At 37.9% G+C, this 21302-nt stretch overlaps 1 protein-coding gene across 4 annotated transcripts in view; it reads left to right on the top strand.

Moving 5' to 3' along the window:
- The window catches only part of MYOM1 (myomesin 1), an 81208-nt gene that overhangs the window by 8638 nt on the left and 51268 nt on the right, over positions 1-21302 (top strand). For all 4 annotated transcript variants that reach the window (XM_032122891.1, XM_032122900.1, XM_032122909.1 and 1 more), the window contains exons 3-11: positions 3709-3846; positions 8432-8642; positions 10409-10566; positions 14182-14274; positions 15148-15236; positions 15363-15422; positions 16946-17110; positions 17696-17857; positions 21047-21188. In XM_032122891.1, the coding sequence (XP_031978782.1) occupies positions 3709-3846; positions 8432-8642; positions 10409-10566; positions 14182-14274; positions 15148-15236; positions 15363-15422; positions 16946-17110; positions 17696-17857; positions 21047-21188 (1218 nt within the window). The remainder of the gene's footprint in view (positions 1-3708; positions 3847-8431; positions 8643-10408; positions 10567-14181; positions 14275-15147; positions 15237-15362; positions 15423-16945; positions 17111-17695; positions 17858-21046; positions 21189-21302) is intronic.

Raw genomic sequence — 21302 nt, forward strand, 5'->3', positions numbered from 1 at the left:
TGCATATTAGGAAAGAAGCAGCTGCTAAAAGAGAGCCTGGAAAATGCCTTGTGGCTAATGGAGCTTCTCCAGCAAGTACAACTGGTGCAACCATTGTGTATACCATCATCTCTTTCTGCTTAGGACAAGATACATGATTTTGTAGAGGTATAAAAGAGCTTACATGTTCCTTTTCATTCAGGAGTGAAATAACTAAGGAATAGAGTGTTGTGGTCTGCTCCCAGAACACATTTCTACATCCACTGGGTGCAGACTCTCTTTGTGCAGTGTGGGAAACCTGTCCCTTCAGGCACAGAAACAAGGGCAGTGCCAACATGTTCTCTGTCTAAGAATAAGACATCAAAACAGAACAAAACACCTGTTTGGGATTTTCAGATGCCCTGCACAGTGTTTTCTTTAGTTCCTCTGTTGGGCTAGAGGGAAAAGTTAATAGCATCTGTTTTTTAAATCTCTACAGGACAATGCCTGTGCCTTTTACAACTCAGTGACTCTAGTGAGAAACTAGAAAAATGCTGGCGTTGACATTTTCACATGCTGAAAACCAACCTAAAGTGAGGACAGTAGGCTTGGGTCACCAACCTTGATAAGCCAGTACAGATAGTATCTGACCTGGAAAAAAATATTCATATGCTAGCTGGGCATATCAAATGAGGCTGAAAGATGTTAAAAGGTCATGGTACTGTTCCTTCCTATGAAACTAGAGAGCACTGATACCCTGCTCCTTCTCCTCTGGGGAGATTCTGTTCCACATATCAGGTAAAAGGTTGAAACGTTTTAAAATAAAGGGCAAGATTTTAGAATCTGGTTCAAGAAGCAGAGTCCTCCTTTGGGCCACCTAAATAATGTTTTTTAGGCAGGATTTGCTTTTTGTGTTGCACAGGAAGAAATAGTAAGAACACAAAAGGAAAACAGGGAAATAAACCTCATGATAGAATAGTGTTCAACCTGTTTTCTCAGAGCTCCATTTGAATATGTGTTTCTACTAGCCTCCATGTAGCTCTGCCAGAAGAGAAACAAATGATAAGATTTGGAAAGGAGAAATGTTTTCTGCTGCTTCAAATTTATTGAACTCATCTCTTGGTTTATGCAGTGCAATTCTAAAGAACATTTTGGAGTGACTTTGGCTATCTCTCTGCAAACACCAGCTGGGTGCTCTGATATGGTCATGAAGGTGAAACATTCAACTTCAAACACTTAGAGTGTTTGAGTAAAATAACAGCCATCAAATAAACAGAACCTATAACAATTTATTCTTACCTTTTCAAATAATTTTAGAGAGTTATAAGTGAAAGATAGAAAACCCCCACTACCATACAGGAAAGACATCAATAAAATGCCTAGCAGGGAGTGATGGGAACTGATATATATGCTAACTATTAATTCCCTACATGAGTGTGTAATCTGGACCTTAAATGAAAATTAAACTGACAGCAAGGCCAAACTCTCCTTTAGGACTGATGTGTTGGTCTGGAATTAACAGTGCTGTAAATGCCTGAGCTGAAATTTTCACCACATTTCAACTACTTTTATGAAAATAGAAACTTTTTGACATTTTAACTTAAGTTCAATTGGTACTGTGATCCTTCTTGATCTAGAAGCAACCAGGAATCAAGTGGCCTCCTAACAGGTTCAGCCTAAAGCTCTGAGGAAATCTAATGGCAGTCAGAGTCAAAATTCCAGGTTTGACCCATTTTAAAATAGGACAAAAATAAAAGTCACCTGCTAAGTAAAGATCTACAGCTCCTTACAGGCTCTAGTTCAATTAAGAAAAATAATGAAAATAGTTTGCCTGTGATGTTTCTCATCACTTATTTGATGAGTTCTCCTAGTGCATTTGTGGTTTGCTGTAGTGATTGCACCACATCATTCTCCAAGCCAGGAGTGAGGCCTTTGCACACCCTGTTTCAGTGTGTCTCTTCGTTTTTATTGTACTCTGCCTGGCCTGCTCCCCAGTGTTCTCTGCTTGGATTTCTGTCCCTAAAGCTGGATCTGCCTGTCTTGTACTCCATCCATGGCTGTCCTGGGCAGTGCCTGGTGTCAGAGACCAGAGCCCACAGCAACTCTCTCCTGTGGATGTGGTCTGTGCCTTGGCTGATCCAGTGGTGCCTGACAAGGGAAAACCCTTGGCCCCAGTCCTGCGATGTGCTCTCACTGGCTGTGCCTTCTTTTGCATGGAAACCAGGTTACAGAGAGAGGAGGAAGGAAGGAGAAGCAGTGCATGGTTGCTTTCACCCCCTGTACTGAGCATCTCTTGGCAGCCGTGCCGCAGGCTTGGCCATGGCAGCACCTGGGGAGCACAGAGCAATTACACTAAGAAAGACAGCGAGAGAGCTAGAGAGTGGGAGACTGATTTAACAGGAACTGGGTAGGGAGAGAACTCATTCTGGGCAAAGGGATGGACACAGAGCAATGAAGGAAGGAAAGATGGGAGAATGAAAGTGGACCTGTGCCTTCTCGCACACAGTCTCAGTGGATAGATTACTGGCACATATTTTGGAAACTAAGCACTCTTCGTGTGTTGGTGGTGGTACTTTTGCAGGGATACAGCCTAAGGAAAACATTAGCCCAAGGATATAATATTATATTACATTATGCATGTGTAACATTCCCAGGGGCCCAGTGTTAGCACGAGGTTTGATATATGTGTGCAGCATGCTGTGTAGAGACACCAGTGTAAGCTATCCAGGGTGTGGGAAGCAGGTCATCCCTGGTACAGGCACGTCAGGGCTAATGAGCCTTGCTGAGAAACCGTAATTCTGCTCCTCTATCTGCACATGTAAGCAGGGAGCTCATACTGTGTAGACAAATCCCCAGACCAAAGCAGACTCACATGTGATTTTCTGTGGTGATGTTGCAAGACAGGTGAATAGACACTTTGGGGATTTATAAGGCTGACAAATAATTAGCATACTCCATAGATATGGGAATTAGAGATGTGTTGCTTTGGCAAAGGAGGACCAGTTTGTAACTATTTGTAACTATTTGTTTATACAGTTTGTAACTATTTTAAAAATGAACCTAAAATGATTGCCTCAAATACACTTCATGCTCTTCAGAATCCCTCCCAGGCTGGTGAGGACAGGGGGAAGCTCTTCCTTCTTTCCAGTTATCCTTCATTTATCGGTGCTATGTTCAACAGTGTTACTTCGCTCAGCTCTTCTCTTCCAATGGATTGGAGTGGTGTGGGAGAGCAGTGGGAATGACAGCACTGGTTTCTGAGCAGTGCTCTGCCCTACAATTTCTGTAGAGAGACTTGAACACATAATTACTTTGAATATATTTGCACACCACCATTTTGTTTCAGGACCACACAATTTCAGGACTGTAAATTTTGGAAAAGTAGAGATTATGAGTTCAGATACAATCTTTAGAATTACCCAGTGGACTCAGTGACTTCAGGATCTATCAAAACTGGGGATTACAAACTCCCCGAGTCCCAAACCAAAAGCTATTAAAAGTACATTGCTACCGGGTATGTTGTTTATCTATTTAGATTTAATATCAAGGGGCATCAGTGGTAAGTTTGTAATGAGATTGTGAAAGGTACACTTAGTTATGTGTTTAATAACTCTGAAACTATAGCTATTAAAAATTGTAAATTCTTGATTACAAAATAAGACAGCAAAACAATTTTAGTACTTTAATGGTATTTTGGAGTGCTTCTTAACAGCTTATTTCCTGTATTTAATAATATAATTTTTATTTCAGACTGAAAAATTCCAATTTAATGATAGAAGATCAATCCTATAAGATGAGTCCCAAAGCAAAGAGAGCAAAACAGAGTTTGATATCAGAGGACAAAGAGAATGAAGCCATAGACTACTCAGTGCCCATATTCACAGGACGGTATGTTAATTTTCATTTTGTTTGGTATCTTATTTCTGACATTTTATTAACAAATTATAAAATAACAAATCCATTAATCTGTCTTTATACTCATGGATCTTACGGTGATAGTTTGCACTTCACATGAGTGGTAAAAAGACAAAGAGAAGTCAACTGACTGGCAGTAAATCCGACATTGATCATCCAGAGCCAGAACAAATGAACCCATGGGTCTGGACTTTGTTTACAACACATCGTCAGAGACACTTTCTATGAAATGAAAATATAACTCTGCTTATATGGAACCTGGCAAGCATGTTGTCCACATTATTTAGCTTATTATTTTGGTTTGAAGTCTTGTTCTGTAATCAAATGTCTCTGACCAAGCATTAAACATAGAAACAATGAAACAACATGTTAATGTCTGGTCTTGGCACAGGGAAAACCTGGAATAAAACCAAATGCTTTCTCAAATCCATTGTAATGATTCATACTGATCTCACGTGTTGGTGGTATTTATTGCATGGTTACTACTGATGTAATACACCTTATTGCAGAAGTGTTCTCAGTAAAGCTGAATGTGAACTTTATGTGGAAGCCAGAACCAACATTAGCAAAGAGGTCCCCATGCTCTTTTTGGGGTATGGCATAGTGATTTTAGTAGGAGTCTCCAGCAGTTCCAGCAGATTAATAAATACTGGGGTGCAGTGTGGAAAACTGGTTCCTGGTTAGAGGCCAGGAGAAAATTTTCTTGTCTACCTGCAGCTGAACAGAAACCTCCCTTCAACTTGTCTTTCCTCTGCAGCATGGCATTTTTCAGGGGACACTTCCAAGTTGTTTCTGGGAGCCAGTGCTTTTCTGTCTACTGCTTAATCAACAGGCAATGGCACTTCTGCTTTATATCCAAACTTGTGGTTTCATGTGAACTGAGTTCCAACTTGTCAGTGGAGGATGTTATTGCTCTGGCCTTTGGAGCATTTGTGATGCTTTTATGATTGGACCAGTAGTTTTGGTTTTTATTAACTCCCTCCCACTATCTTTGAGTAAATTTTTCTCATCCCTTGTACATTCCTGTGTTGGATTCACTGCTCTTTAATCAAACCAACATTAAGAAACACACTGTTGCCTTTCTAAAAAAATGTTTTGGAGTTTCATCTGTATCTTCTGTGACAGAAATGCATAAAAATGTGACAGTCTCACACAAAACTTGAGATAACATATTCACAAGGCTCTTCACTACTTTTGCACCTCAGCCGGTGTTTATACTTATGTAGCAGCTCACCATCATCCGTCTCCCATGCTCTCAAGCACAAATATCATTCCTTTTCATTGTATCTTGAGTCTACACAAGTAAAATGTATAGTGTAGGGCAATAGTTGAAAAGCACAACTGTTGATTAATACTGAGCTTTTTTACAGGCCTCTGGGATCTTAGCCCATCATGTTAACATCTTAACAAATCTTAAGAAATAATTTAATTTTGGTTTTTAATGCATAGAATAATATCTAACTCCATGTGATGGTGCATAGTTTCATTTATTTGTGTCTGTGCAATATTTTGGGATCATACATTAAAAGATACTGTCAGATTCTTACAACACTGTTATTCTTTTTTTTTTTTTTGTTGGTATCAATCTTACTTTTTGCATACGGCAATTCAGAAAGTTGTGTGTGCTTTTCTGCCACTGAAATGATCCAGAAAGTTTTATTTTTGTTTTGGGATTTTTTTATTTTTATTTTTTTTTAATTAGTTAAAAAGAGCATATGATGGTTGTTAGAGTGCTCAACTCAACATGGCATGAGATGGTATCTGGTTTAGGCTTTCTTCTGTTGGTATCATGCTCATGACCACATGCCAAGACTGCAGAAGTTGCATGCCACATTCCTGTCAGATATTTATTTTTGTTTGAAGGATAACAGCTGAAGCCCATTGAACCATGTGCATGCTGTATGTCATTCCCAAATTCCCCTGTGAAACTGATGTGTTGTTTCCCATGGGAAGATAGCTGTTAAAAGGAATAGTTATTTATAAAGATCATCTCTCCATGGGTTGGTTGGAGCTGGGTGACCTTCAGCGATGCGTCACCATTTCCATTATTTAGTTCTACTTCAGAACCCTCAGGTTCTGCTGTAGAAAAGCTACTTTTCTCAGATTATTCACTTTGCAACTGATCCTCTTAAACACCTGGGCTAATCCTTGCAAGAGAAAATTATGGACAGCCAGACAGTATTCTAGACAATAAAACACCCAGAGCTTAATGAAATGCCCTAAGTGCTGAAGTTACTGAATGTGGCTCATGGAACTATTTGCAATCACTAATAAACCTATGCCAAAGGACTGTAGTTGGTAGATACCCTTAAAATTATATTTTGTGTGTGCCATTCAGAGTTGGATTGGGTTGCAACTGTTTGAAAAGGGTTTTCTACTGAAACCCTCGAGACTTGACTGTAAAATCAATTCTTAAATGGTATGGTTTGCTGGTTTAGTGCATTTGTCATTTCAGTGAAGATGTTTCTCTTTGATCTGGGAAGAGTATAACAGGGAGAAATTATTAGAAAATCTAAATATTTAATACTGTTGATCAAAAGCATCTGGGGATTACAACTGCAGATGACTAGGATGAGTTCTATATTAGTCAGAGGATATTCATCAGTTCCCAAAAGATGCTTAATGCCTTGAGAAACCAGTCCATACTGTGAAGTTGCTGATATCTTAACTACTGTAATTAAGGAGGAAATAGTATCAGTTTGCCTTTGAAGAAAAATGCCATGGATTAATTTAAAATGAATGTAGATAGCTATATTCATATCCATATTCATTAAACTGATTTTTCAAAAACCTCCTCCATATATCTGCAGCTTCAGGTGATATTTATGGGGGCATGTGCCTAAGTGGAAGGAATCTATCGGTCCACTGATTTTTTAAGGATCATCCTCTTAAAGCAGATTGAAACACAGGAAGTTGAGTTTGAGGGTGGTCAAAGCTCTGTACTCTTAAGTAAGATTTTTAGTCTTTCCAGCAGTTTTTAAATGTAATTAAGTTTACAGCACATTCCACTGCTTGACTGTCTTAATCTCACTGAATTGACTTCATAGATAAAGGGCTGGACAGTTAATTCTGAGCTTAATCCAAATTTTTTGAGTATTGAGATCTGCTATCAAATGCAATCTTAAAGAAAACAGAAAAAACATCATTCTTCCTAATATTTTTGCTTTGTAGTAGTAGTAAGTGTTTTATGATAAAAGAGAGGCTGTGCTTGAGTGCACTCTAGAAACAGAGGTGATGTTTCTATAGTGCTTGCAAGACGGGCACTTAATGAGAATTTAAACAGAATTTGACTTCAGTGTGCTATCTAATGTTCCCTTAAAGTTACTAAGTTCACCAGGAGGATATTAATGCTTCTTCTTAAGTCAAGGAATGTCGGTGCCTTAGTAAAGAGATGGGACAGTCATGGTTATCACGATTTATTACTTGAGAAATCAAACAAGGCATCAGTCTCAGAGGCCGTGTATTTAGTAACAAGTCACCCTAACTGAAGACAGTCACAACTTTCAAAGTTACATGGCAATTTATAACTTTTTGGTCCAATAAGCAATTAACACAAAGCTTTGTTTTGACTTTATAACCTGTCACCTTTGGTTCTTTTTACTGCGTTGCGTCTGTTCCACAATCAATAACTTGCTAGCTCACATACACACATATACTTCTATTATAACATCTAAATTCTTAACTTAAACTATAAAATCACATTACTATACTTAAAAACCCTTCACCATATCACCCAGTACATATTCTTACTTATAACTATAGAAACATAAGTTTATAATCCTTCTGCTTAACATCTGTATACCTTTATCATTACATCAACCCAAGCTCTTTCCAGGGCTGTAAATCAAACTCATTAATGCCTGTGGAAGTTTCTACTCCCGTTTCTCACAAAGGAGCTCTCACTGTATATGTACTACTACAGCAGCTGTAATGTCCTGACAGTGCCAAAACAATACGGTTTTAATGGTACATCCACATGTGAGTATGGAAACAGGATTGCACCCACTGGGAGTTCTTTGTGTCTCACCTCTGTACAAAGCCTGTAGAGGAGGCTTCAAGAAAATCCTTAATTATCTTCCTGAAAGCAATATAGGATTGAATTTTCTATGAAAGAAGAGAACTTTTTGTTATCTACAGTTATATGGGGGGGTTTATAAATCCCAAATGAGGACATTGTTATACAGCTACAATTACCTCCTGCCCCTTTGGCAGTCTTGGTATGAGCACTGCAGCTGTAAGTTAATAACTGAAGATCTGTGGCTATGCCTTACACTCATCTTTATAGTGATGGAGATGAAAAAACACAGTAGGATCATGGTTAAACTGAAAATGTGTATGGCATGTTTAGAGGGAGAGGCACTGAAAATGGCCAAGACTTTTGACAGTGAAATACTCAGTCTTTCTGCAGAACCCCTTCCACGTTTCTGCTTTGAATACATATGAGACTGTAGTAGCAGAAGAGTGTTGGCCTCTGTAGTGGCTAATTTGGTAGCAAGTACAAATGGAACATGTTCTCAGCATTTACCAATGGGATTCTGCTTTTTAAAAACTCTTTCAGAGAAGTGAATATCAGTGGTATCACAGACACTGAAGAAGAGAGAATTAAAGAAAGTGCTGCATATGTTGCCAAGAGGAACCTTTTTGCCACAGGTGAAGGAGTTAGCGTCAGCAAGGTGGCCAAGACAACTTCTGAAGAGGAGCATCATGAAAAAAAGTCAAGGAAAGTAGCGATCCGGGAGTCTGCTGAACGTGTGGCCATGAAGAAAACGGTAAAAGAGTAGCAATGAACACTTAAGCTGCAAAAGAAAAGGAGCCTTTTTTTGTTTGGTGTTTGTAAAGTGCCTAGCACACCAGGGCCCTGACTTACTCCACAGGCAATTGCAATAATGGTAGTAATTAACCAAAGTACTTTCAATGGAAATCTTTTGAATTACTTAAAAGCCTTGTTATCTAGGTATCAGATGGATAAGGAAAGAGGCGTTATGCCTGAGGCAGACACCAGGAATGTTTCTGTTGTGCTGAGAGAAAAGGACAGAGTAGGGGACCAGGGAAGGCTCTTTGACCATGCCCACACTTTCATGAGGCAGCTGCTGGGCAAAGAGTAAAGGTGCCTATATATATATATATATATATATCTCCATATATATCTGTATATATATATATATATAGATATCTTGGTCGTAAGTAGGTGAATGGGTAATTTCTGGACTTTTATGGCCTGAGAACAAGCTTGTACAAAGTGTCCACTCTGGAGTTTTAATCATTGGGTGTAAATTAGGTGTAAATTAGGGAGGAACATCTGGAACTGGATCTTTAATTGTGTGCATTATTGTCCAACTTCTTAAAAAATAATACTCAGAGCATAGTTACAAATATGTTGTGACCAGACTGCCAGGACATGTAAGTGCAAATGTATTTCTTTATTTCTATTACTATGCTACTTATATTACTATGCTATACTATTACTGTATTTTATTATTTATTGTTTTAAGCAGAAGAATTGGTGATATGCTTATAAAATATCCTTATGACATAAGGTTGGAAAGGTTATAAACACTTCCAAGGACAAGGTAAAAAATTCAACATCATCTCAAAAATTGAGAAACGGTAAGGGTGAAATTTGATAACAACCAATGGAAATTACTACACACAGAAGGAAAAGATCAAGTAAATGACCAATGCCTGGCTAAGTAGAAGTCTCTCAGGATCTGAGAATTATAAAAGGTCACAAATTTAACACCAGTCGATTTAATGTCAATAAATGTTATAATTTAATGTTGTAAAACAAATGCCGATCTAGAGTATTATCAGTAACACATAAGGAGCAGTTATTTAATTGTGTTGGAGTCTGTTGGACCTATGATAAGGAACAGTCACTGTCTGATGAATGTTGAAGACAAATAAAACCTGTCCAGGACTGAGAAACCATTGTAAAGAAAACTGGTATTGCTCAGTTTATAAATGTCCTCTTTTAATAATCTGAATACAGGGACCTATAATTCTCCATATTTGTAAAAGTTAAGGCAGAAAATAAATAGTTTAGTTTGCAGAAAGTCAGATTCATATTGGGAGTTTTTTCCAGCTCTGTGGATAGTCAAGCAGTTGAACTAATTACCTGGGAGGATGAAAGAGGAAAGGTTTGAGAGTAGTTCTGTCAGAGATGATCTAGGCATAGACAGTCTTGCATTACAGCAAAAGTACAGAAGACATCTGAGTTTCAGGCCTATTTCACCTTCACTCTGTATTTAAAATAATAAATAGGTAATTAAATGTGGAAAATTATTTTATTTAGAATAGTTTTGAGGGGAAAAGCCCTCTAAAATCAAATCTAGTTATTTTGGAAGGAGAACTTCCAGAAAATGAAAACTTTGTTTTCTGTGTCCAGATGAGATAAATAAATTAAGTATGTCTGTTTGGACTTTTAAATAAAAATTGCAGGGGTTTTTGCACTTTTTTGGAGGGGCAGAGGGTGTTAATAATTTCCGCTTCTAATTGCTGTTATAATCAAATTTATAATAAAATGTTTCTTTTCCAGCTAGAAGAGACTCAGGCATTCCATAAAAAGTTGAATCAAGATAAACTCTTACATCCTCCTGAGTTTATCATTGAGCCTCGTTCCCACACTATCTGGGAAAAGGAAAATGTTAGATTTAACTGTTCCGTGGCTGGCTGGCCAGCACCCCGTGTTACATGGTAAGTTTGTATCCCTGGCACTGAAAGGCACCACTTACCAGAATCTGAAGTCATCTCAGTGAATGTAGTCATTTTGCTGAAAAGATATAAGTTAAATTAAAAAAAAAAAATCAGGCACTCATGACAGGCCTGTCTAACACCTTTCAAGTCACATTGTACAGGAAAAGAACAAAATATTAAAATGAAGTAATAATAATAACAAAAATAATTATATATTGTTGTTATAGTAAATTAATATAATAATATTTAAAATATTTTTGTGACAGCACTAGGAATACATAGATTTTTTTTTTTATTATTTAGTAGAGACATCAAATATATTCCTTCTGTCAATGATTAAGGAAAAATAATAGTTTAATCTATCATACTATCTCTAGAAATGTTTTCCAAATAGTTGTCTTTAGTCTATAAATGACACTAATGTCCCTGAAGCATTAAAGCAGGCTTTGGTCACTAGCAAACTTCTTGGCAGCTGAGCAGTTATAGTACTGAATCTCCATGAAACTGAAATCCCCTGGAGATGCTGTGAAATCTCAATAATGGTGACGTATTCATAGCAGACACATCGTCAGTGTTTGAAGTCAATGATGTCAGGTAGATCTGGAACCATCCAAATAAGCTGAAAGCTTTGCAGTCTCTTGGAAAATTTTACAGAATCACAGAATATGCTGAATTGGAAGGAAAACATCTAGTATATCAAAATGTTATGTGATAATCATGTATGGCAATTTGCTAATTGAATTGCTTAAGGGACTCTGCATTTATTTAGGTCTTAAAAACCTTAATCTCAGGGCTTGTCAAAAATTGCTACTAAGAGGTGTGTTAACAGGCCAGAGCTGAGTCCACAAAGTCACTGATCTCTCTCCTTAGACTCTGACAATTGATAGCCAGGCTCTGCATGGGCAGAGTTTTCCCATCCTGTAAGGGTTGCAAGTGCCCTGTGTTCACGTTCCTCCTGGAGAGGATTCCAAACAAACCCTTCAGATCTGGTCTCAGCTGGATATAAGCAATGGTCAGCTACGCTCATGGCTGTAATCCAGCTCTGTAACCTGAATCCTACCCAAGAATTCAAGAGCTGGGTCATTTTCGCTTTGGTTGAGATTCACCTTATCCCCAAAACCTGACATGGTTAAACTGAGCCTTCAGCTGTCTGCCGTTGCTCTCACTGTGAAACAGTCTTTCATCTAAGTGCTAAATGTGGATGGTGGAAATTAATACATCATTTTACTGTACATCTGAGTTCCAAAGGGATTTCTGTTTGCCACAGGCTACTAATGGAAAAATAAAAAGAAGAGTTCACATCCATTTCAGCAGGTGTCTTTGCTCTAAGATATAGAACAGTGCTGACCTGGATCTGTCAGCTTTCATTCAGCCCTACAAGCAAAATGTCAGTAGAATATTGCAAGCAGTCATTCTTTGTATAAGCAATGAAGATCTTTTCATGCTGTGCCTGAAAAACTACAAAACTTTATGAACTTTCTCTAAAGAAAAGCTTACTGCCTGATGCAGCTGTTCTGACTCCCTTGGAGAAAAAAAAGCACATGGAAAACCCAGGACATTTGAAACCAGTAGCAGAAAGCATAAACTATCAGTGCCTAATGACAGTGGGAGGTCGCAGTCCCACATTAGCTAATGACTTGGCTGCTCTGGAATTTGCATTTCCAGAAACAACAAGTGGTCCTTCTAATACGAGCCCCATTCTTTCTACAGATGAATATAATTAAGCAAAAATTGAATCAATTAATTTTTACTAACCTGATAATGAAGACAAAAGAAGTGAAAGTCTTCTTGCTACTGGCATGACTCAGTTAAAGCTTGTTTCTACGCAGCACCCTGTGCTGCCAAACAACTTGGCTGCCATAGGATCCAAGGGTTGCCCAGCCCTTTGGAGGAAATATAAAGATACTGTGGAGTTAAGTCCTGTTTACAGGATTGCATATTCCCTGGAAAATATTACAAACTGATGGCATTATTTGATTTTCTAAAATATTGACACACTGGATGTAATATAAAGATGCCCTGATGTTCCCAGGCAGATTGGTCTGGGGGGCACCAGCTCACAGATGAGGTGAAGAGTGGTGCTGAATGTATTACTCTTGCTGGGTTCTTGTATTATTCTTTGCCTAAGCCAGGATAATAGATAAATGAGGTCAGGCATCTCTGCAAATGATTGATGTGCAGAATAGAGAGTACTGCCCTGCACTGAGCCCCTTTTCACAGACATTTTGCTGAGAGGAAGATCAGGATGAAAAGCATTGGGGTTTTATGGTCCTTACTTAAATGCTTGGAAAACTCCCAGTGTATGACTATGCCCAAATATTTGTAGCCAGGGAAATATTCTTTACTGTACAATGCTGATGGTGCTGAAAGACAGTTTTCAGATTTATTGTGGATATAGCTTCATCTTGAGATATATTCAACTAATAATATTCTTGGTGCAAATAAAATCATTAATTACTGATTTCTTTGGTGAAGTGTAGCAAGCCACTGGCACCAGACTAGTTCCCTTTCCTGACTGAAAATCATGAAAGGTTTAAAATATAAAATCTGAAATTTAGAAGCAAACCTCTTTGTCTAGTTATCTGTTGTGAGGAGAAAGATTTGTTTAAACTACTTCAGAGTAAAAGGTGAAGATACTTTTATCTATCATCCTTTATCATTCCACTTCCTTTATATATATATATACCTTATGGAGAACAAGGAAAGCTATGCTAAAGTAGGACACTTTCTTAGGAAACATTTTTTCTTTATGAACCTGAAATCAATGCCAAATGTACTGAATACAATTCAGAGGGCAATTTCTTTATTAGACTTCTATTGCCAGTTTTTTACATATTTCCAATGCCTGCTTAAGACAGGATTCACTCAAACATTTACTTGATTACACCATGTATTGTCTAGAATGAGTGATATTTTATGCAACAATTGAAGAGAAAGAATTTCTCATGCACCATTGTTCTTCCACTATGTGAGTTTCAAGCTGTCTTATATAAATTCTGAAATTAACAGTACCAGCTCACTACTGATCATTCATACTGGTTCATTCATTCCTTCAAATGATGTACGGGGAATTTTGAACAGTAAAGTTCTCCTATCTGTGCCAGAAAACAGTCAAAGTGTATGCCAGTCTAACTCTGTTAAATTGCAAGTAAACAAATAAGTTAAATTTCTACCTAACATTTTTTGTGTATATGAAGGTTTTAAAAGTAGGTCAAATATGCAAACCAAACAAAATGTTTATGATAGCTAGTAAGAAAGGAGGCTACAGAATTTTTATTTGCAATTTACAAAACTCTGAGATGTTGCTCATGAGACTCCTCCTTTCCTTTACAAGTACTAACGTGAAGTTCATGGTAATATGAACTGATTTTCATCCCACTCGAGACTATTTTCTTCTTTTAATTTGAGAATAAAATCTACCTGGGGCAGGTCAAAGAGAAAGAGAGAAAGGTTACACTTCCAAAGATATTTAATGTCTTCCCAGGGAGTTAAAATACAGTTTATCTAGGAGAAACATGCAGAAGCTGATGTTCTACTTCAAATATCAAGCACTTGACCTTTTAAAGCATAGAATGACTTCTCTTTGTGACATACTGCTTCTTTGCTTTTCCATAGGTACAAAAATAACGTGCCCATTGATGTACAGGCTCACCCTGGCAAGTATATCATTCAAAGTCGATATGGGCTGCACTCCCTGGAGATTACCGAGTAAGGAAATATTTAATAATTTAACAAAAAGCTTGATCTGAAATGTTGCTGTAAAGTGAGACCTGCAAAATGTGAACATGCCTCTTGGGGATCAAGAGATATCAAGTCAGATGATATCAGCTGTGGTGAATGCTGTCTACTAAATGTTGAAGCAGTTCTAGTCTACCTCAGTAGAGGACATGAAATTTACCTGAGCTATTTATCTGGATTATTTATCTGGATATTCTATTTATGGCTGAGTCAGAAACGTGGGACATTTATGACTACTTTTTCCATCTGTCTGGTGATGAGTACAGTTAAACATGTAAAAACATGTGAGTTAACTGTTTTTCAAATATAACAAAACTTACAATTCTTACTGACATGAGGAACAGAACTGAGATGTCCTCACTTACACACAAGAAATATCTTTAACAGTACTCATCTTCCAAATGGGAAATTTTTGCACTCACTTTGCATTACAAACATTGCAAACATGAGACCTAATCAACAACAACCTGGATTTGACAACTGATATACTGCCAGGTGCCATTTGAAAGTATTGTTTGAAATCTACCATTTCTACAAGTTCCATGTTAGGCATCACTTCATAGAAGACAGTAAATTAGACATTAATACTATCAGAGAGTTTTTCCTACTTATACTGCATTCCCAATTTCAAATCTGTGATTTATTTTAAACACTGAGGTTTAACACTGAGAAAAACTTAATGGTTACAATCCATCCAGTGTTCAGTGTCCAGTATGTCTGTCTCACAGGCTTTTACTTTATAGATTTTACCCAGATTTCTGAGGGTTTCCTTAATCTAAAACATTGGAGAGGCTATGCCAAGGAGTAAATGGGTGCTCTGCCTAATCATTTCTATAATTTCAGGTGTGAATTTGATGACACTGCCCAGTATCATGCCTCTGCTATGAATGTTAAAGGAGAAGTTTCTGTTTACGCTTCCCTCGTGGTAAAGAGTAGGTTGCAAAATATTTCCTTCAAGGTTTTTTTTTGTTAAGATGCACATTACCAGTTTTGCTTTTGTGGCTCACAGAGCCTTTACCTCTTGGTGATAGTGACCAATTTTGTCTTTTTCTGTGTAGGGTACAAAGGAGAAATTGATGCAAGTCTTTTGCATTCTAGAAATCTTTCCCTCTCTCCATGTAAGTTACAATATGTTTCTTTGACACTTCCATGTATAGCTGTGACATCATGACACATGGCTAAGCAGAATATTTAGTAACATTATTTTAAAAAGAAGCAGGTCTGATTTACAAGGGTGTGGAGCTCTACAATTTCAGATGGTGTTAGCCTCACTAGCAGGGGAAAATGGCATTGCCTTCTAGGTCTGTTGGCTTATATAAGAAACATCCTGTTAATATTGTACTTCATTATGAAATAGAATCTGTCAGAGAGAGAGACACTTCCTCTTTTGCAGTATGTAAAACATGGCATGGGGAAGCATGAGCCTACATAGAGTAGGTGACTTAATTGTTGTCTGCTGCTTATCTGATTTCATAAGCTGTGAAAATGCACAGAAAATGCATAGAAAAGATTAAATACTCAGAACCCAGTGAGACTATTTGGGATATATCAAGGTAAAAACTGTAGTGCATTTTACCTGAGAACCTCACATTTTAACAATTTTGCATCCATGCTTCCATGGTGATAAGAAAATCCACCCATGTATGCCAAGGGGGTGAAGGTGCCCTAGGAACCCCATGAAAGGTTTGACAGATGAGACTTCTAGACTTAGGATCCCAGATATTCTACAAAGGCATACTAGCTGGCATTTATATACCAAAGCTCTGAAATTATAGATACAAGATTATGTACAGCATTGCATAATGCAAGGCCATATATTTCCAATAAAATTTGGGATCTATCACTCGGTTATGAGAAAGAAAGATCACGATTTGCATATATTCATTGATTACAGGGAGAGTTATCAGTGTAGGCTAGTTGCATAAAAGGAAAGTGTGACCTTAGGTTTTATCAGCTGAGCTGCTTTCAAAACAAACATGGAAGCCCCTCTGCCATGTATGTGAGGTACAAATGAAAGGCATTTAGGTATTCTGTCTGGAAAACTGCATAACTTGGGACACACAGCATTAGGAGAGATAAATTCAGGAACAAGTATAGACACAGGCTACCTGAATGCCTGGGGGATTGGAGACCTAATTTTATATTGATAGTAGTCCCCACAAAGGCTTACTAGCCTACAAAAACAAAGGCTGAATGGACACATGACTGCTCTGAGATAGAGCGAGAAGTTTAAATGAGAAAAGAGAAGAACCATATAAGCTAAAGATCAACTTGACCTGAATAAATAATTAATCACAAATAGAAATCTTTTTAAGTGTATAAATCAAACCTTATGATAAAACACCAGATTTGAAATTTTGAAAATTCTGAAATTAAATTCTGCAGAAGCCTCTCCCTGCTAAAATGAAATCAAGGTAAGAACTAGAATTGTATGAATAAAGAAATAGTTGATTCTCTGTGATAGAAAGGGCTTGTATTATCCAACACTGCAATTATCTCTGAAGATGATGACTTAATATACATATTGTTCCTCTTTATACCTTGAACTTTACGTGGGACCATATTCATAATCACTGAATACTTTTTCTTCCTACTCTTGTCACAGAAGGAAAGAAAACCAGATTTTTTTTCTTTTATACAGTTGCCGTTACCCCTCATGGCTATGCTTCCAGGTTTGAAATCAGCTTTGTCGACAAGTTTGATGTAGCCTTTGGGAGAGAAGGCGAGACAATGAGTCTGGGCTGCACAGTTGTAATCAATCCTGATATCAAGCGCTTCAAACCAGATATTGAGTGGTACAGAAATGGTGAGAATGTTTGACAAGAAGAAATACAAAGTTCATTCATGTAAATCTTTACTTATTTCAGCTCATGTCAACGTTATGATTTGGTCATCATTTTCTCAGGTTTTCCAATGGTAATATTTTCTCTTTTTCAGCTAGAATTGTTTCAAAATTTAGAATTTTGATGTGAAAACACGGAAAACTGACAAAGCATTGTGAAGATGTCTTCTAGGGATTTTTTGTTTCTTAAAAATAATTTAAATTACAAGCATTTTTATCAGATCCAGCATCTCTGTGGCCCATTTATAGAGCTCGTATAGCTTTTACTATTTTATTTATACGCCAAGATATTTTTTAAGTAGTTGCACAGTGCTGTGTAACAGCTGATAAAAAAGTATTGCTTTCTGAAGTAGCGCTTTGAAATCAAAGGCAAAGTTGTCAAAGGAGCAGAATTAGACATTATTTATGACTGTTTTCAAAGAGGGAATGTTGTCTAATAAGAGTAGTCTCTTTCGTATTTCCAAGCTACTCCAATACATTCTCCACATTGCAGAATCTATTCCTGGGAAGATCCAGCTGGTTCTCATGGTGAAACTCTCTAATTCCTAGGTGTTCTTATCACACCATCCAAATGGGTCCAGATGCAGTGGAGTGGGGAGCGAGCTTCTTTAACACTGACTCATGCAAACAAGGAAGACGAAGGTCTCTACACCCTCCGTGTGGCGATGGGAGAGTACTATGAGGAGTACAGCGGTTATGTCTTTGTTCGAGGTAGGATACTGTCTTGTGCACAAGACTCACTACAGAGCTGAGGAAAACATGTTGGCAAAATCAGTCTCAGATATTTGAGGTTCTTTCCCCACTCCCAACAATAAAAATAGAATAATAATTTCCTATTAATGGATTCTAACAATATAGATTCCAGTCAATATCTCTGGAAAAAAATCAATGCATGTGTCAGGCGTTGGTGTCACATGCCCGAAGACTTCTAAACTCCATTGACATCCTGAGGAGGAAATTTAGGGTATTATGTTCAGTACTCTGAACATAAGTCATAAGGAGGAAAAATCCACATAATAACTTAAAAATGTATTTTTATAATCATCCCACTGCTAGATAAACTGCACTATTTTTATCAAGATCTTGTGTGCCATTTGAGGGATTCTCTCTAATGTACATTGCGGGAAACACTACAGTGGAAGGGAAACATAAAGATCTGCACCTGGAGAAGCATAATCTCATGCAGCAGTATGTGCTGGTGTCTGTCTGGAGAGCTGCTTTTCAGGAAGGATCCTGGTGGACACCAAGGTGAACATATGCCCTTGTCACAAAGAAAGATAGTGGCATCTTGGGTTGCATTAGGAAAAGCATTGCCAGCAGGCTGAGGATGTGACCCTTCCCATCTACTCAACACTGGTGGGGCTCATCTAGAATGCTAGATCCAATTCTGGGATCCCCCATACAAAAGAAACATGGGCTCACTGGAGTGAGGCCACTGAAGGGATGTGAAGGTGATTTAGAGCTTGAAGCACCTCTCAATATGAGGAAAGGCTGAGAGAGCTGGGACTGTTCAACCTGGAAAAGAGATCATGGGAGGAGTTTATCCATGGGTACTTGATGGAGGGGAGTAAAATAACATTGGAACAGGTTACCCAGACAGGCTGTGGAGTCTCAGTCCTTGGAGTTACCCAAACCCTGATTTGACAAGGCCCTGGGCAACCAGCTCCGGCTGACTCTGCTTTGAGCCAGGGGCTAAACTAGGCAATATCTGTAGCTGTCTGCCAATCTCAACCATTGTGTGATTCTCTGAAATAATGAAGCAAAGAGTAGAATTAAAATGTTATTTTTGTGAACGTTGTTTGCTTGTACCATCAAAACCTTCATTGACTATCCATTGAGAATTATTTCTTTAAAAGGAGCCATGGCTATCACATTGTGTGCTGATTCTATATCTGTCCCAGCTGCTAAAAGCAGCTGAAGTGTGTAATGCTAATTCAAAAGGCTCTGGAAATTCTTGGCTCTGAGGCCATGCCCAGAATGGCTCCTTGTTGCCAAGTTCAGCAGAGCTGTGTGAGATAACAACCTGCTCAGAAAATACAACTGAAGCAGATGTTTTCATCCCCTGAAGAAAGAACCTATTGAAATGAGCTTCTTGACAAGAAATAGGACTCGTCTTTCTTTATTTGCTTTACATTGTGCTGCCATATAAATAAATGATCACCCTCAATCCTGTTACATCTTCTGGCAACACAGGTGTGAGCTGACTGAGCCCACCACCCCTTTCAGCAGAGTATCTTCCTAGCCAATGGGTGTGTTTACCAAATTCTAATTACATTAATTATATTCGACATTCCTATTTAAATGGTCCCCACAATCTTGGTTGGCTACTGTATTCCTCATTGCTCCTCCCAAACTGTAGCCAGATTTGTGTTAAATGGCAGCTCTGGTGTTTTAGCTGGAGCAGTTGTCTTTTTGTGTCACACACAGAAATCACAGTGTATCAATGGAAGAGAGGCTCATAATGTTACATGTTCAGATGGGCTTCGAGAGCATATGCGACTCCTCTGCCGTGGTTACAGGTCATCATTTGTCAGCAGGCTAGCAGGGATGAAATCCTAGCCTCCTAGAGGCTGATCAGCAGTGCTGGTTCTCCCAGCTGTTTCCCAGAGTGTCTTGGAGAGAAACTGTGTTACCTCATGTTCTGTCAAGTGGTAAATATGGACAATTAAAACCTTTCAGAAAGAGATCACTGAAGATATACTGTTGTTATTACTATTAATGTTCTTAGTATTTTGTGATGTTAACTGGATGGTTTACTCTCTATGTTACCATTTCTTAAAATGCATCGAGTTACCTGTAATTAGAACCTGGACTCGGCGACTTTGGCACAGCTTCAAAAGCTCTGTGGGATGCTACGCTGCCAATAAGAGAAGACTCTGTAAAGTGTGGCTGGGATATATATTTTTGGAAGACTACTGTTTTACGTAATGAAGCATATTAAATGCTCTAATAAGGCATTTTTTTCCTGAAAGTCAAAATCATGAAAAATAGAGATTACTGTGTAGTGTAAAACAAAAACCTATAATGCCCTGAAACATTAAACCTTTTTAAGAACTCTGGGGGTTTGTATAGAATATCTGAATAATATTTATTAGCAAAATATTTTTATTCAGGTATATACATCTTAGGTCTTCTTTTGAAGTAGCTCAGAATGGTACAAATCAATGTTATTCTGCAGAGAAGCAACATCTCTTATTTGAAAGTCTTTCACAGATTCTTCCTGCAAAGGTTCTTTTTCTCTAAATGAAAATTAAACCGTCTCACAAATCAGATTGTGTGTAAACAGTAAAATTCCCCAGTGCCCAGCACTTTGCTCTATTTTTTAAAGCTTTAGATAATACACGTCCTGAAGCTGATGCTGGAGTCAAGGCCCTTTAACACCAGCAGTCCCAGATTTGTGGTAAACACTTCAAAGGAAAAATATACTCATCCTTATGAAGATTATATTCCACAGTGATAATGTATGTGTAATATAATTAAACTTTAAAACATTTTGATACCTTTGCAGTTCACAGCCAAACAAACTCAAACAATGAAGGACTGTGAGTGGAGATAAGATATTTAATTCAGTATTGTTATATCCAGTGGGTGAATATTTTTGATTCAACTATTGCCTGGCTGCCAAGTTTTCAGTTCAATGGTGTTTCTCACAGCTCCCTAACCAGAATGCAGGGTACTAATTCCATTTAAAATGTCTAGGTGAATTACATTTACAGTATGTTGTAAAATATTAAACATTTGTAAATGTTACAAAGAAAAGCCAAAAGTGTAGAAAAACACTGGCAATATAAAAGCAAACACTTTTTTGAAGCCAATAGGAGCACAATTTGGTCCTTAAAGATTAGTAATTGTGAAAGAACTGTGGTTCACTTTTGCAAACATATTTCTCCATCCTCACAGATGCTGATGCTGAAATCCCTGGAGCCCCTGGTGCACCACTGGATGTGCAGTGCTTAGATGCCAACAAAGATTATGTCATTGTCTCCTGGAAGCAACCCGCTGTCGACGGAGGAAATCCCATCCTTGGATATTTCATTGACAGGTCAGTGAGTGTGCTGGACTGGAGAATTCATATTGCTGCTCATTCTAACTCAAAAAATAAAAACACACTGAAAAACATGAGATAAAATAGTCATTTGTTATTTTCATTCTTCTT

The sequence above is a fragment of the Corvus moneduloides genome, chromosome 1 (genome assembly GCF_009650955.1).
Source record: "Corvus moneduloides isolate bCorMon1 chromosome 1, bCorMon1.pri, whole genome shotgun sequence".
NCBI lineage: Eukaryota > Metazoa > Chordata > Aves > Passeriformes > Corvidae > Corvus > Corvus moneduloides.